Consider the following 13,450-nt stretch of genomic DNA (forward strand, 5'->3'; position numbering starts at 1 on the left):
TACAACGCTGTGAGCAGCTTTTGAACCGGCACGGGTAACACCCATTGGATTTCAAGTCCAACACCTTAACAACTCGGCCATCACAGCACATTTGACACGTACCCAAATGGCATTTTATTCAAAAAAAGAGTCCCAAGGGAACTGGGATAGATTAAAGTGGCCCTTGTTACACATTGAAACATCTGTTTCCAGCTTCAAACTTCATTTTTGTTTGTCAAATTTACAAGACAAATTTTCCATAACCGGATTAGTTTCTAATAAGATGCCCCTGGTAGAATTTGCACCGGCCCGGATCGAAACCGTTGGATTTTGGATGTAAATTCATCACCCCTCTCTCATCATAAGACCTTTATGAATGAAACAAAGGGAACATCTGTTGGTCAAGTTGGATTGGCCTTTAAGAATCGCTAGGGCTTGTCGATTGGTTGATCTAGTCAAAAATCTCAGCAGACAGGTATATGTGAAGTATTTGAGCTTCGCTATTCCCACTGAGTTTTCGAGTCTAATGTTAGCCCTTGTTACGCATTGAAACATCCGTTTCCAGCTTCAAACTTCATTTTTGTTTGTCAAATTTACAAGACAAATTTTCCATAACCGGATTAGTTTCTAATAAGATGCCCCTGGTAGAATTTGAACTGGCCCGGATCGAAACCGTTGGATTTTGGATGTAAATTCATTACCCCTCTCTCATCATAAGACCTTTATGAATGAAACAAAGGGAATAACTGTTGGTCAAGTTGGATTGGCCTTTAAGAATTGCTCGGGCTTGTCGATTGGTTGATCTAGTCAAAAATCTCAGCAGACAGGTATATGTGAAGTATTTGAGCTTTCGCTATTCCCACTGAGTTTTCGAGTCTAATGCCTTAAACACTGCTTCATAACAGATTCATATTTTTGGAGTAAACCCGGATTTTATTGGCAAAGTTTCCCAATTACATGCAGTGAAAAAAGACGGTCCTCAATACCCAGTATAACAAGTGTTTTAACAATCTTCATAGCGGAGGTTCAAAAGTAAAGGAATGAATCCACAACTTTAAATTTCTCCTTTGAGATAATCAAATGAGGTCGGAATGGTTCCATTAATATAGTTGGCTGTGAGCAGGATTTGAACCTGCGAGGGGAAACCCCATTGCATTTCGAGTCCAACGCCTTAACCTCTCGGCCATCACAGCAGCAACAAATAAAGACCAATGGGAAATTTTAAAAATGGTCCCAGAGGACAAGCGTTGATAATATGGCAGTTCTAAAACAAACAAGAACACATCACTTCTAACATCTTCATAGAGGTATATCAAATTGAAACCACAAATTAATCATCATCCTTTCTTTCCTTAACCTAATGAAATGAAATTTAGAGTTGACAGCTGAATGCAAGACATGACCGTTTTCAGTGATAACAGCATTTGATTTCGACTACATCTTCTTGCCCACCTAGTTTGGGCAGATGTCATGTCAAGACACTCAAAACTCCACACACAATATTAACACAGAACGCTGTGAGCAGGATTTGAACCTACGCGGGTAACACCCATTGGATTTCAAGTCCAACGCCTTAACCACTCGGCCATCACAGCTTAATTAACAAATATCCAAATGGCGATTTATTCAAACAGAGTCCCAAGGGACCTGGGATAGATTAAAGTGGCCCTTGTGACTCATTGAAACAACTGTTTCCAGCTTCAAACATCAGTTTTGTTTGTCAAATTTACAAGACGTAAGCAAACATGATAAAAAATTTCCATAACCGGATTAGTTTCTAATAAGATGCCCCTGGTAGAATTTGAACCGGCCCGGATCGAAACCGTTGGATTTTGGATGTAAATATATTACCCCTCTCTCATCATAAGACCTTTATGAATGAAACAAAGGGAATATCTGTTGGTCAAGTTGGATTGGCCTTTAAGAATTGCTCGGGCTTGTCGATTGGTTGATCTAGTCAAAAATCTCAGCAGACAGGTATATGTGAAGTATTTGAGCTTTCGCTATTCCCACTGAGTTTTCGAGTCTAATGCCTTAGACACTGCTTCATAACAAGATTCATATTTTCGGTGTAAACCCGGATTTCATTGGCAAAGTTTCCCAATTACATGCAGTGAAAAAAGACGGTCCTCAATACCCAGTATAATAAGTGTTTTAACAATCTTCATAGCGGAGGTTCAAAAGAAAAGGAATGAATCCACAACTTTAAATTTCTCCTTTGAGATAATCAATTGAGGACGGATTGGTTCCGTTGTAAAGATTCACTGTGAGCAGGATTCGAACCTGCGTGGGGAAACCCCATTGGATTTCGAGTCCAACGCCTTAACCTCTCGGCAATCACATCGTCAATTCATGTAAACCAATGGGAAATTTGAAAAAAAGTCCCAGAGGACAAGCGTTGAAAATATAGAAGTTCTTAAACGCAGAATAAAACATCAGTTCAAACATCTTCATAGAGGTGTATCAACGTGAAACCACAAATTTATTATCATCCTTTATTTCCTTGACCTATATAAATGACAATTTTTTTGATTGATTTAGAGTTAATAGCTGTGAGCAAGATTAGAACATTTTCGGCGATAACAGCATCGGATTTTGACTACATCTTCTTACCCACCTAGTTTGGTCAGATGTCATGTCAAGAAACTCAAAACTCATCACGGAATATTAACATACAACACTGTGAGCAGCATTTGAACCGGCACGGGTAACACCCATTGGATTTCAAGTCCAACACCTTCACCACTCGGCCATCACAGCACATTTGACACGTACCCAAATGGCATTTTATTCAAAAAAAGAGTCCCAAGGGAACTGGGATAGATTAAAGTGGCCCTTGTTACACATTGAAACATCTGTTTCCAGCTTCAAACTTCATTTTTGTTTGTCAAATTTGCAAGACAAATTTTCCATAACCGGATTAGTTTCTAATAAGATGCCCCTGGTAGAATTTGCACCGGCCCGGATCGAAACCGTTGGATTTTGGATGTAAATTCATCACCCCTCTCTCATCATAAGACCTTTATGAATGAAACAAAGGGAACATCTGTTGGTCAAGTTGGATTGGCCTTTAAGAATCGCTAGGGCTTGTTGATTGGTTGATCTCGTCAAAAATCTCAGCAGACAGGTATATGTGAAGTATTTGAGCTTTCGCTATTCCCACTGAGTTTTCGAGTCTAATGCCTTAAACACTGCTTCATAACAGATTCATATTTTTGGAGTAAACCCGGATTTTATTGGCAAAGTTTCCCAATTACATGCAGTGAAAAAAGACGGTCCTCAATACCCAGTATAACAAGTGTTTTAACAATCTTCATAGCGGAGGTTCAAAAGTAAAGGAATGAATCCACAACTTTAAATTTCTCCTTTGAGATAATCAAATGAGGTCGGAATGGTTCCATTAATATAGTTGGCTGTGAGCAGGATTTGAACCTGCGCGGGGAAACCCCATTGGATTTCGAGTCCAACGCCTTAACCTCTCGGCCATCACAGCAGCAACCAATAAAGACCAATGGGAAATTTTAAAAAAGGTCCTAGAGGACAAGCGTTGATAATATGGCAGTTCTAAAACAAACAAGAACACATCACTTCTAACATCTTCATAGAGGTATATCAAATTGAAACCACAAATTAATCATCATCCTTTCTTTCCTTGACCTAATTAAATGAAATTTAGAGTTGACAGCTGAATGCAAGACATGACCGTTTTCAGTGATAACAGCATTGGATTTTGACTACATCTTCTTACCCACCTAGTTTGGGCAGAAGTCATGTCAAGACACTCAAAACTTCACACACAATATTAACACACAACGCTGTGAGCAGGATTTGAACCTACGCGGGTAACACCCATTGGATTTCAAGTCCAACGCCTTAACCACTCGGCCATCACAGCTTAATTGCCAAATATCCAAATGGCGATTTATTCAAACAGAGTCCCAAGGGACCTGGGATAGATTAAAGTGGCCCTTGTGACTCATTGAAACATCTGTTTCCAGCTTCAAACATCAGTTTTGTTTGTCAAATTTACAAGACGTAAGCAAACATGATAAAAAATTTCCATAACCGGATTAGTTTCTAATAAGATGCCCCTGGTAGAATTTGAACCGGCCCGGATCGAAACCGTTTGATTTTGGATGTAAATATATTACCCCTCTCTCATCATAAGACCTTTATGAACGAAACAAAGGGAATATCTGTTGGTCAAGTTGGATTGGCCTTTAAGAATTGCTCGGGCTTGTCGATTGGTTGATCTAGTCAAAAATCTCAGCAGACAGGTATCTGTGAAGTATTTGAGCTTTCGCTAATCCCACTGAGTTTTCGAGTCTAATTCCTTAAACACTGCTTCATAACACATTCATATTTTTGGTGTAAACCCAGATTTTATTGGCAAAAGTTTCCCAATCACATGCAGTGAACAAAGACGGTCCTCAATACCCAGTATAACAAGTGTTTTAACAATCTTCATAGCAGAGGTTCAAAAGCAAAGGAATGAATCCACAACTTTAAATTTCTCCTTTGAGATAATCAAATGAGGACGGAATGGTTCCATTGATATAGTTCCCTGTGAGCAGGATTTGAACCTCCGCGGGGAAACCCCATTGGATTTCAAGTCCAACTCCTTAACCTCTCGGCCATCACAGCGGCAATAAATAAAATCCAATGGGAAATTTGAAAAAAAGTCCCAGATGACTAGCGTTGAAAATATAGAAGTTCTTAAACGCAGAATAAAACATCAGTTCAAACATCTTCATAGAGGTGTATCAACGTGAAACCACAAATTCATTATCGTCCTTTATTTCCTTGACCTATATAAATGACAATTTTTTGAGTGATTTAGAGTTAATAGCTGTAAGCAAGATTAGAACATTTTCGGCGATAACAGCATCGGATTTTGACTACATCTTCTTACCCACCTAGTTTGGGCAGATGTCATGTCAAGAAACTCAAAACTCAACACGGAATATTAACATATATGAACCTGTTCGGGCAATACCCATTGGATTTCAAGTCCAACGCCTTAACCACTCGGCCAAAGATGGGGCAAAAGGGACTGCTAGAGGTGGGGGAAAGAAATGAAATGAAAGAGGAGAAAGGGGAAAGAAAAAAAATGAAAGGAGAAAGGGGGAAAAGGAAAAAATACATAGAAATATCAGAAAAATTCAGCTTAAAGTCTTAAGCTGTCAGATGTTATGTCACAAATATCATTACTTGTTTTCCTATTGTTGTTATATTAGGTATTTATTTATTATATTATTATTCCATTATTATTGACACTACTATCATTTTTTAATTAATATACAACAAATTGCACACTCTTGCCAGGATTCGCACCTGGAATCTTCCACCCAAAGGATGGCTGTGTTGCTGTTACACCACAAGAGTTGTTTTTTTTGTTGTTTTATTAGAGTTGCAGAATTTAACAATCTATACAAATGTTGTGAACTTGCAACTGTTTGAACTTTTTTGTACAAATGATTTAACACTTAAAACAAATCATTTAACACCGATAGAAATATCTTAAAAACAAATGTACACATTGCTTACATTTTTACAAGGAGCTTTTCCACTCTTCAATGGTCTTTCCAGATGCTGGACAGTACCATTTCCCCCGTAGCTGTGTGTGGCCAGTAAGTTTGCTTTTCGCCTTACCACACATTTTGCATTGGTAGTGGTAGCTTTCCTTACTTTGACGCTTCTTCGGGGGCTCACCCCTCATCGCTCGCTCCTGATCCTCAAAGGCTGCCTTTTGTAACCTCCATTCCCGGTAGCGATTGTGAGACGCTGGATCTGGCTGGTTAGAAGGTCCGTCCTGAGGTGGAGAATCTGGCACTGGTGGCAGCTGGTAAGAGCCCTGAGAGTGAGCTGCTGGAGGTGGTGGTGGCGGCAGGTTTGAGGACCAGCTCTGAAAGTGGGCTGCTGGTGGTGGTGGCGGCGGCTGGTATGAGGGCCCCGACCAGCCCTGAGAGTGAGAGGCTGGAGGCCGTTGGTAAGAGGCCCAGGCCTGATACTGAGACTCCGGTGTTGGAGGCAGCTGGTATGGGGACCAGCCACGAGATTGAGACGCTGGAGCTGAAGGTGGTTGGTATGGGTACCAGCTCTGTGATTGAGACACAGGAGCTGGGTGTTGACGCTGCTCACAATAGGCTAGGTCAGATGAAGAGGGGAAAGGAACAGTCCAAGCATCATCTCCTCCAGCGTCTTCGCTGGAAACCTGAGTTTTGCGTCGGCGTCGCCGAATCACCGCCTCACCCTCACGGTTGTCAGGTTCCTCGAACTCCAGATCTGCATGCCCATGTGGAACAGGCTCAGATGGTAGGTCCAGGGCCTCCAGGAGGGATTCCTCGGCCACGTGGACCTGCTGAGGAAGCTCCACCCCTTGAAGCAGAGAATCGCGGTCAGCCCTCTTCTGCCGATCCTGCAGCCTATTTGTGGGGGGGGATCAGAGTTTTTCACATTGTTTTTTAGTCATTATACGTTTTGAATGCATGTGCCTATGAATTTATAAGTCCTTTTGAAGGGAATATATGAAGCAGTAAAAATGAACTCACCAAGAAGAGACTGTTGTATTATTTATGGTCACCAGTACCAGGTTGGTGCTTTGCAGGATTTGTTGGCAATCCTCAATTAATTGTTTAATATGACCATACGTCATAACAATAGCCTGAGGAATTGGAAATGTCCTCCCCTTAGGGTCGTTTGGTCTATTTCTGCCTTCCTTGAACTCCTTGAAAAGCTTCAGTGCAACACACTCAGAGACCCTGGTGTAATCGGGTCTATGGGCAGCCTGGCCATGAACCATGAACAATCTGCGAAAAGACAAGATGATATAACCAACATTGTGTGTGTACTGTAAACACACAATATATGTGTGTGTGTGTGTGTGTGTGTGTGTGTGTGTGTGTGTGTGTGTGTGTGTGTGTGTGTGTGTGTGTGTGTGTGTGTGTGTGTATATAAATATATATATACCCCTGTATGTTACATACAAATGTACAAACACACTTTTACACACATATATTACAAGTATATTAAATGTATACATACACACACCATTAAAGTGTATGTGTATGCAGTTAATTACACATGAACACACAGCCAGTGGTGGGCAGAGTAGCTTAAAAATGTACTCAAGTAAAAGTACTGTTACTTTAAGATTATAATTACTCAAGTAGAAGTAAAAGTACAAGTAAAAATAATTACTCAAGTAAGAGTAAAAAAGTATGCAGTGAAAAGACTACGTGAAAAGTACTGAGTTCTCCGATTTCTTTTTTAAATAAACAGAGCAACACAAACGGTACAAAATAGACGCCAACAAAATATAAAACAGCAATGTTCAAATAAAGATAATGTAAATAACATTCTCCTTTTAAATAAAATAAATAAGGTCTTTAAAAATAAAGAGAACATGAGAGCCCCAGCTCGCCGCATAGTAGCCTGGGTGCTTTAAGCATGGAATAAGCTGGATACGGAGTGGGTGAAAAACTGTGTGTGTGTGTGTGTGTGTGTGTGTGTGTGTGTGTGTGTGTGTGTGTGTGTGTGTGTGTGTGTGTGTGTGTGTGTGTGTGTGTGTGTGTGTGTGTGTGTGTGTGTGTGTGTCACTCTGTTCGAGCCTGCATGAGAGTTCAATGTTGTCATTAGCTGTAACGTCTTTCTGACCAATCGCAGTTCAAGGCCGACCTGGGCTGTGCCACTTCGGGAGGGGGCGCTCAGTTACTCCCCTCTAGACAAAACCGAATTGGTTGCGACGTTGACCCGGCGCCCCCCGAAACGTTAACAGGCCACAGGGAATTTTCTCAACTCTCCCGATTACCACTCTGCGTTGTGCGTGCGTGCGTGCCTGTGTGTGTGCAGGCGTTATTCAATTGCCTCTCGGCCGCTTGTACCCGCGATCTCGTCCTTTCGGCCATCACCCAACCCTCATGACCATAGGTGAGGATAGGAACAAAGATCGACCGGTAGATCGAGAGCTTTGCCTTGCGACTCAGCTCTCTTTTCGTAACAACGGTGCGGTAAAGCGAACGCAATACCGCCCCCGCTGCTCCGATTCCCCGGCCAATCTCACGCTCCATAGTACCCTCACTCGCGAACAAGACCCCGAGGTACTTGAACTCCTTCACTTGGGCTAAGGAATATTCACGTGATAGAAATAGATCTCGCATGTAATAAAAGAAAAGATCTAAAAAAACAAAGTAACGACCGTCACGTAGCCAAATGGAACGGCGTAAAAGTACCGTTCTTTCTTCAAATATTTACTCAAGTAAAAGTAAAAGTATGTTGCAATAAAACTACTCCTAAAATTACAATTCATCCAAAAAGTTACTCAAGTATTTGTAACGGAGTAAATGTAGCGCGTTCCTACCCACCTCTGCACACAGCTACACACATATACTTGAAGCTGATTGTTTGCAGGTACCTCTCGGCTGCTTGTTGGCCTGGAGCAGAGCCACTGCGTTTCCGACTTGTCGATTCCATCCAGGCTGGAGTACAACCTCAGTATATCTGCTATTTCTTGGTTCGAAAGAGCAGTTATCGTCCGGTTGAGGCTGACAAGGTACCCTGCCAAGGCATCGACTGCCTCCCATCCGGGAATGCCTCTGGGATCACACCGACTATCCTGTCAAATGAAATGAAAACAAAAACAGTTTGTATAGCTAAATTAAGAGAAACACTGAAGGAATAAGCATTTCTAATGGTCAGACATTAGCTACTTTACCGGAGTTGAAGTGATAGGCCCACTGTCCTCAAATGGGGAGCTGACAGGACTCCGAGATGCACCTTCACTTTCAGCCGTAGGTTCCTAAAGGGAATTATTTGAAAGAAGTGAATGAGAGTACAGTGAGGTGAACTTTGTTGTGCCCATGTAACACAAAGGAATTACCCTTATCAAATTAGATTTACAGTGAAAATGTTCTGATAGATAGGTCGCCACCCGACCCCGGATAAGCGGGTAACGATGAGGAGGATGTTCTGATAGATTATCAAAGGGCTATCACATCATTACCGGAGAAGAAGACGGGAAAAGAATATCAGTGGCCTGAGGTATTGTCTCATCAGGAAACTCATCCTCCTGAACTTCCTCCGGCCCCTCTGGCAGGTTGGCGCCAATTGCGTCAGGCGCACTCAGCAGATCTCCTCTGTTGGACTGGGCCAGCAAATACTCCACCGCAATAAGCTCACCTGCCATAAGTAGTCACGAGGAAAAATAAGATTGAAGTAGAAAGAGTGAGTGTAACCATCATGATTTGGCAGTTTGGCATTAATAGAATATTGTTCAGCATCTGTTCTTTTGTTGCCATGAGAATCTTACCGGTAGGTTTACCCGGGGGTGTAAACTCTTGAAGAAGTGCACTTCCCAGGACTCTGTTGCTGAGGGCGTTCACACTGGACATCAGACGAACATCATAAATTCGAGTTTGTGACGTGACACTCATATTCAGAGCCTGCTGGGCCCGATTGATGTTCCATTTGGACAACCCCTCCAGCATGTACATTTGCGTGTGCAGAGCATTACATCTCCACCCTGGCAAGAAAAAGGTATTAATGAAAACGAAAAAAAAGAATGTTAAAACAACTTGCATTTACATTAAGGCCCAATCCCATTTCTACCCCTTACCCCCTCCCCTTCCCCCTCCCCCTTACCCCTTCAAAACAAGGGGGAGGGGTAAGGGTAAGGGGTAAGGGGTAGAAATGGGATTGGGCCTTAGTCATTCAACAGACGCTTTTATCCAAAGCGACTCACAAGGGAGATACAACATTCAAAATACATTGCAACATGGACATTAGTGTAATAATTAGAGCTGTCAAGCGATTAAAATATTTAATCGTGAATAATCGCATTAATGTCATAGTTAACTCTAATTAATCGCGATTAATCGCAAATTATTTTTCTATGCTAAATATCCCTTGATTTTTTGTCCCATAATTCTTCTCATTTTAATTATCTTATCAACATGGTGAAGTGCATCGGCTTGCCTTGTGCGAATTATTTTTTATTGATAACAACATTGGCATATACACTGATCAAAACAGGACGATACAAAAAAAGAGCCTATAGTGCAATTAAACGACTGCTTTGAACAAATGTAATTTGAACATAGCAGTCAGGCTACTGCTTCTTTGTTTTGAGCCAAAGAAAAAAAAAAAAAAAAAAAGTTTTTTTTATTTTTTATTTAAAAAATAATTGCGTTAATCGCGCGATAAAAAAATTAACGCCGTTAAATTTGGTTTGCGTTAACGCCGTTAATAACGCGTTTAACTGACAGCTCTAGTAATAATAAATGCAGATTTTAATACTTAAGACACAGCTTGATCATATCTTAATACATTAACAAAGGATTTTAAATGTTAAGTGTTTCAACTTGCCTGGGATGAAACAGCATTGATGCTTATGAAAGCTCTCGAGAGAGGATGACCCTCTGGCACATCTCAGGACTTCAAGTGCTTTATCCCCCTTCTCCAACTTTGATCCGGTGTTGATGTACAACTGTACACCAGTTGGATCTTGGATGCAGGGCAAGTGCTTCTGCTGCACCTCCCACACACTTAAAACTTTTAACCAAGCGTCTTACACTTTGGCAAACATAATAAATTGGCCTTATCCATTTGCCAGATTTGTGTACTTCCTGGTTGATGAGCGATAACCCTGTGGTGTCTGTGAGGTCCCACATGGAGTCCAACAGTTGTTGGATGAGGGCGCGAGTCTCCTCAACCCCTCGCGTTTTCCTGCGGCAGCGAGTTCGCTGGTTGTGATGCTCGCTAACACCTGGCCGTGGGTAGGATTGTGACCCTGGTGTTTTTTCACCAGCTCTGCCCTTTTGGCCTGCTGCAACTTTTCAATGTTTGCTTTGTCCCATTTGAAAATGCAGCTGGAAAGTTTTGAGCAGAATGTGCCATATAGTGGATGGTGCTCAGTGGTCAGGCCATTGGTAAAACGCCTCATGAAATGAAACACATCCAGTCTCACTGTGAAGGTCCATGGACGAAACCAAGTGAGAACTGGGCTCTCCCCTATAATAAACAACACGCCATAAATACATGTAATTCAGATTGTTTCCAGTCAACACATTACCAATTTCATTAATATACTGCTAAAACTATTCATCAAACAACAAATTCATAAGAAACATCCCAGCACAAATTGAAGGCAACACACCTGACTCACTGCAGCAGTCCCTGTCCACATATATGGCATCTGGCTCTGGCTCACCACCAGCATCCCTGTACCTCCGGACAACGCCTTGGCACAGGTCATCAAGGCCAGCCCCCTCACCAGTGGTCAGCACTGAGTTCAGAACTTGGCCAAGTTCATTGCCGATGTTGCTCATCCACGTGGCCGTGTTCTCAATGCCACCTGCCAGCTTTTTAGTGATCTACAGAAGAAATTAGCAAATCATTGGACATACTAATAAACACGAATGAGAACAAATTTACATCAGTTAACTTTTACCTTCTTGGTGGAGTCCAGCTTTAGGATTCTGCCATAAGTTGATGTTATAACACCTTTCAACTCCTCCAGGTGGCCAAGAACCTCATTCGTGTGGACGGTTTCAAACCACTGAGCCAGGGGCAGACGACTGAAGGTGGGTGGCTGTTGATATACAGGTTCGGACTGGGTGAGGACGCACGACATTTTATGGACCTCACAATCAGTGAGGTAGTCGATAGTACGCCTCGCCCACTCCTCGCTGTGCACCTCCTGCAAGACCTGTTGCGAGTAGCTGGAGCTGTTCCCTACCGTGCGTGGTCGCAACATTGTGACACACTTCCTGTCCAGTGCCTGCTGTGTCGTTAGGACAGCAGGAAACTTGTTACGGTGGGAGGGATCCAGCTGCTGCAAGATCTCACTACTCCAAGGGCAGACAGGGATCATGCATTTGCTGCACCTTGGGTAGTCTCCACCTATCAGATAATACCTGGAGTCCACATCTATCACCTCTCTCACTTTGGTGTAAATGCCAGAGTGGTGCATCTTCCTTTTACACGACGTGCATTTAAGAGGGATGCTCCACATCCTCATTGGAGCCCACAGGAACATCCGCTGCCTAAAGTAGTGCAGTGGATCTGGAGGTGAGGTGGATCTAGTGGGGCTTGGAGGATGGTACCAGTTCTGAGTTTGCTTTTGTTTTAGCTGTCCTGTTCGGTCATATAGGATCTGTGCGATCCACTCCCGGTCAGCCTGATTTATGACTTTTAAGAACTGCTTCGGCAGAAAACTCAGCCAGTTCACTTGAGGAGGCCGCAGAGTTAGTGTTTGTTGTTGTGGTGCCGCCGGTGACGTCTCTTGGGCTATGGGAGGGACAGGAGCAGGGACGGGAACAACTGGTGGGTTGCTGTGTTGCTGTGGCGCCGGTGTTGTGTATAGTTCTGTTGGAGCCGGAACATCTATTGGTTCTGTTGGACAGCTCAAATGGTGAGCACTCTCAATGTGCTCCGGCAATCCAACGAGTCCCCAGGCCGTTGCGCCACACTGCTCACATCGCTCCTGGACGTGGTAGTCTGACAGGTGCTGCGTGTAGTCCTCACCCATCACCTCCTTAGTACACAGCGAGCACGTGACAAAAGCTGGGTTTTCCTGACCTACAGCTGCTGCACTTGTGCTGGCCAGTTCACCAGGAGCCCTCCCCTCTGCCGCTGCACTGGCTGGTTCCTCAGGAGCTCTTCCCGCTGCACTACTTGCCCCCGGGGCACTCAGCTGACCTGAACTGGCTGATGCTGCGCCAGCCTTCTCTGGTGGCTGGGGAGAACAAAACTGGGTTTACATTTACAGTACATTTCCCTTAAGCCAGACTGTAGTCTGCATCCAAATAATTATGTACTCACACTGTTAGACACTGACATCAAATACAACCTTTTTCCAGTACATTTGTATCACAGATAAAAATGTTTAAGCAATATAGCATGAGTGGTGTTTGTAATGGATATACCACCGTGTGTTGTTTGGCCGTAGCCACAAGGCCGGAGGCCGAGTACATAAGCATATATTCCTTTTATACAACAATTCTACTGTCAACTAATTAACCTTAAAACACCAGATTATTGTATTGAAAAGTCAGACTGGGAATGTCCTGGGATATTACAATTCATGGGATGTCTATTGTCAAATCTGAAACAAATGAAACATTCCATATAACTCAATTGTTGTATAATACCACATACCTCATGATATCCGCACTCACAGTTGATCTTTTTCCCAAAAATATCATATTTGCGGGGAGTTTGATTGAACACGGGGGTCAAGGGACAAGCATTAATACGCTGTATTACCGCCCTCCATCTCCTGCCTCCCGGTCTCTGGCCTGTGGAAAATGTATAAGTAGTTGATATTATATGCCGTTTGGGCCCATTCCGATCTGAACACACTTCCGGTTGGGGAGGGTGGGGGGTGGAGGGGGGATCCCTATTCACAGGGGCCACTTCCTGTTTATGTTTTATGGCGGGTCGTAAACATAGTATAAAAAGGGGGCGACGGCTG

At 42.9% G+C, this 13,450-nt stretch overlaps 1 protein-coding gene and 8 non-coding genes across 10 annotated transcripts; all 9 read right to left on the reverse strand.

Annotated features, from left to right (window-relative positions):
* Positions 1–5: 5 nt before the first annotated feature.
* Positions 6–87, reverse strand: trnas-uga (transfer RNA serine (anticodon UGA)). Its single transcript has one exon. It is a non-coding gene; the product is annotated as a tRNA-Ser (tRNA).
* Positions 88–1,090: 1,003 nt separating this feature from the next.
* On the reverse strand, positions 1,091–1,172 carry trnas-cga (transfer RNA serine (anticodon CGA)). The gene has a single exon. It is a non-coding gene; the product is annotated as a tRNA-Ser (tRNA).
* A 320-nt stretch (positions 1,173–1,492) lies between these two features.
* Positions 1,493–1,574, reverse strand: trnas-uga (transfer RNA serine (anticodon UGA)). Its single transcript has one exon. It is a non-coding gene; the product is annotated as a tRNA-Ser (tRNA).
* Positions 1,575–2,241: 667 nt separating this feature from the next.
* Positions 2,242–2,323, reverse strand: trnas-cga (transfer RNA serine (anticodon CGA)). Its single transcript has one exon. It is a non-coding gene; the product is annotated as a tRNA-Ser (tRNA).
* Positions 2,324–2,657: 334 nt separating this feature from the next.
* On the reverse strand, positions 2,658–2,739 carry trnas-uga (transfer RNA serine (anticodon UGA)). The gene has a single exon. It is a non-coding gene; the product is annotated as a tRNA-Ser (tRNA).
* A 651-nt stretch (positions 2,740–3,390) lies between these two features.
* Positions 3,391–3,472, reverse strand: trnas-cga (transfer RNA serine (anticodon CGA)). Its single transcript has one exon. It is a non-coding gene; the product is annotated as a tRNA-Ser (tRNA).
* Positions 3,473–3,792: 320 nt separating this feature from the next.
* Positions 3,793–3,874, reverse strand: trnas-uga (transfer RNA serine (anticodon UGA)). The gene has a single exon. It is a non-coding gene; the product is annotated as a tRNA-Ser (tRNA).
* A 667-nt stretch (positions 3,875–4,541) lies between these two features.
* Positions 4,542–4,623, reverse strand: trnas-uga (transfer RNA serine (anticodon UGA)). The gene has a single exon. It is a non-coding gene; the product is annotated as a tRNA-Ser (tRNA).
* Positions 4,624–8,244: 3,621 nt separating this feature from the next.
* Positions 8,245–9,883, reverse strand: LOC115539519 (uncharacterized). Of its 2 annotated transcripts, XM_030350432.1 has the most exons (4): positions 9,287–9,882; positions 8,981–9,156; positions 8,693–8,776; positions 8,245–8,593 (listed from the first exon to the last, which is right to left on the reverse strand). In XM_030350432.1, the coding sequence occupies exons 1-4, from the start codon at positions 9,555–9,557 to the stop codon at positions 8,300–8,302; spliced, it is 825 nt and encodes a 274-aa protein (XP_030206292.1). In that variant the 5' UTR covers positions 9,558–9,882; the 3' UTR covers positions 8,245–8,299. The 2 variants fall into 2 exon arrangements, with proteins under 2 accessions (XP_030206292.1, XP_030206293.1); XM_030350433.1 differs by having other exon boundaries at positions 8,981–9,883.
* Positions 9,884–13,450: the final 3,567 nt, after the last annotated feature.

The sequence above is a fragment of the Gadus morhua genome, chromosome 1 (assembly GCF_902167405.1).
Source record: "Gadus morhua chromosome 1, gadMor3.0, whole genome shotgun sequence".
Taxonomy (NCBI): domain Eukaryota; kingdom Metazoa; phylum Chordata; class Actinopteri; order Gadiformes; family Gadidae; genus Gadus; species Gadus morhua.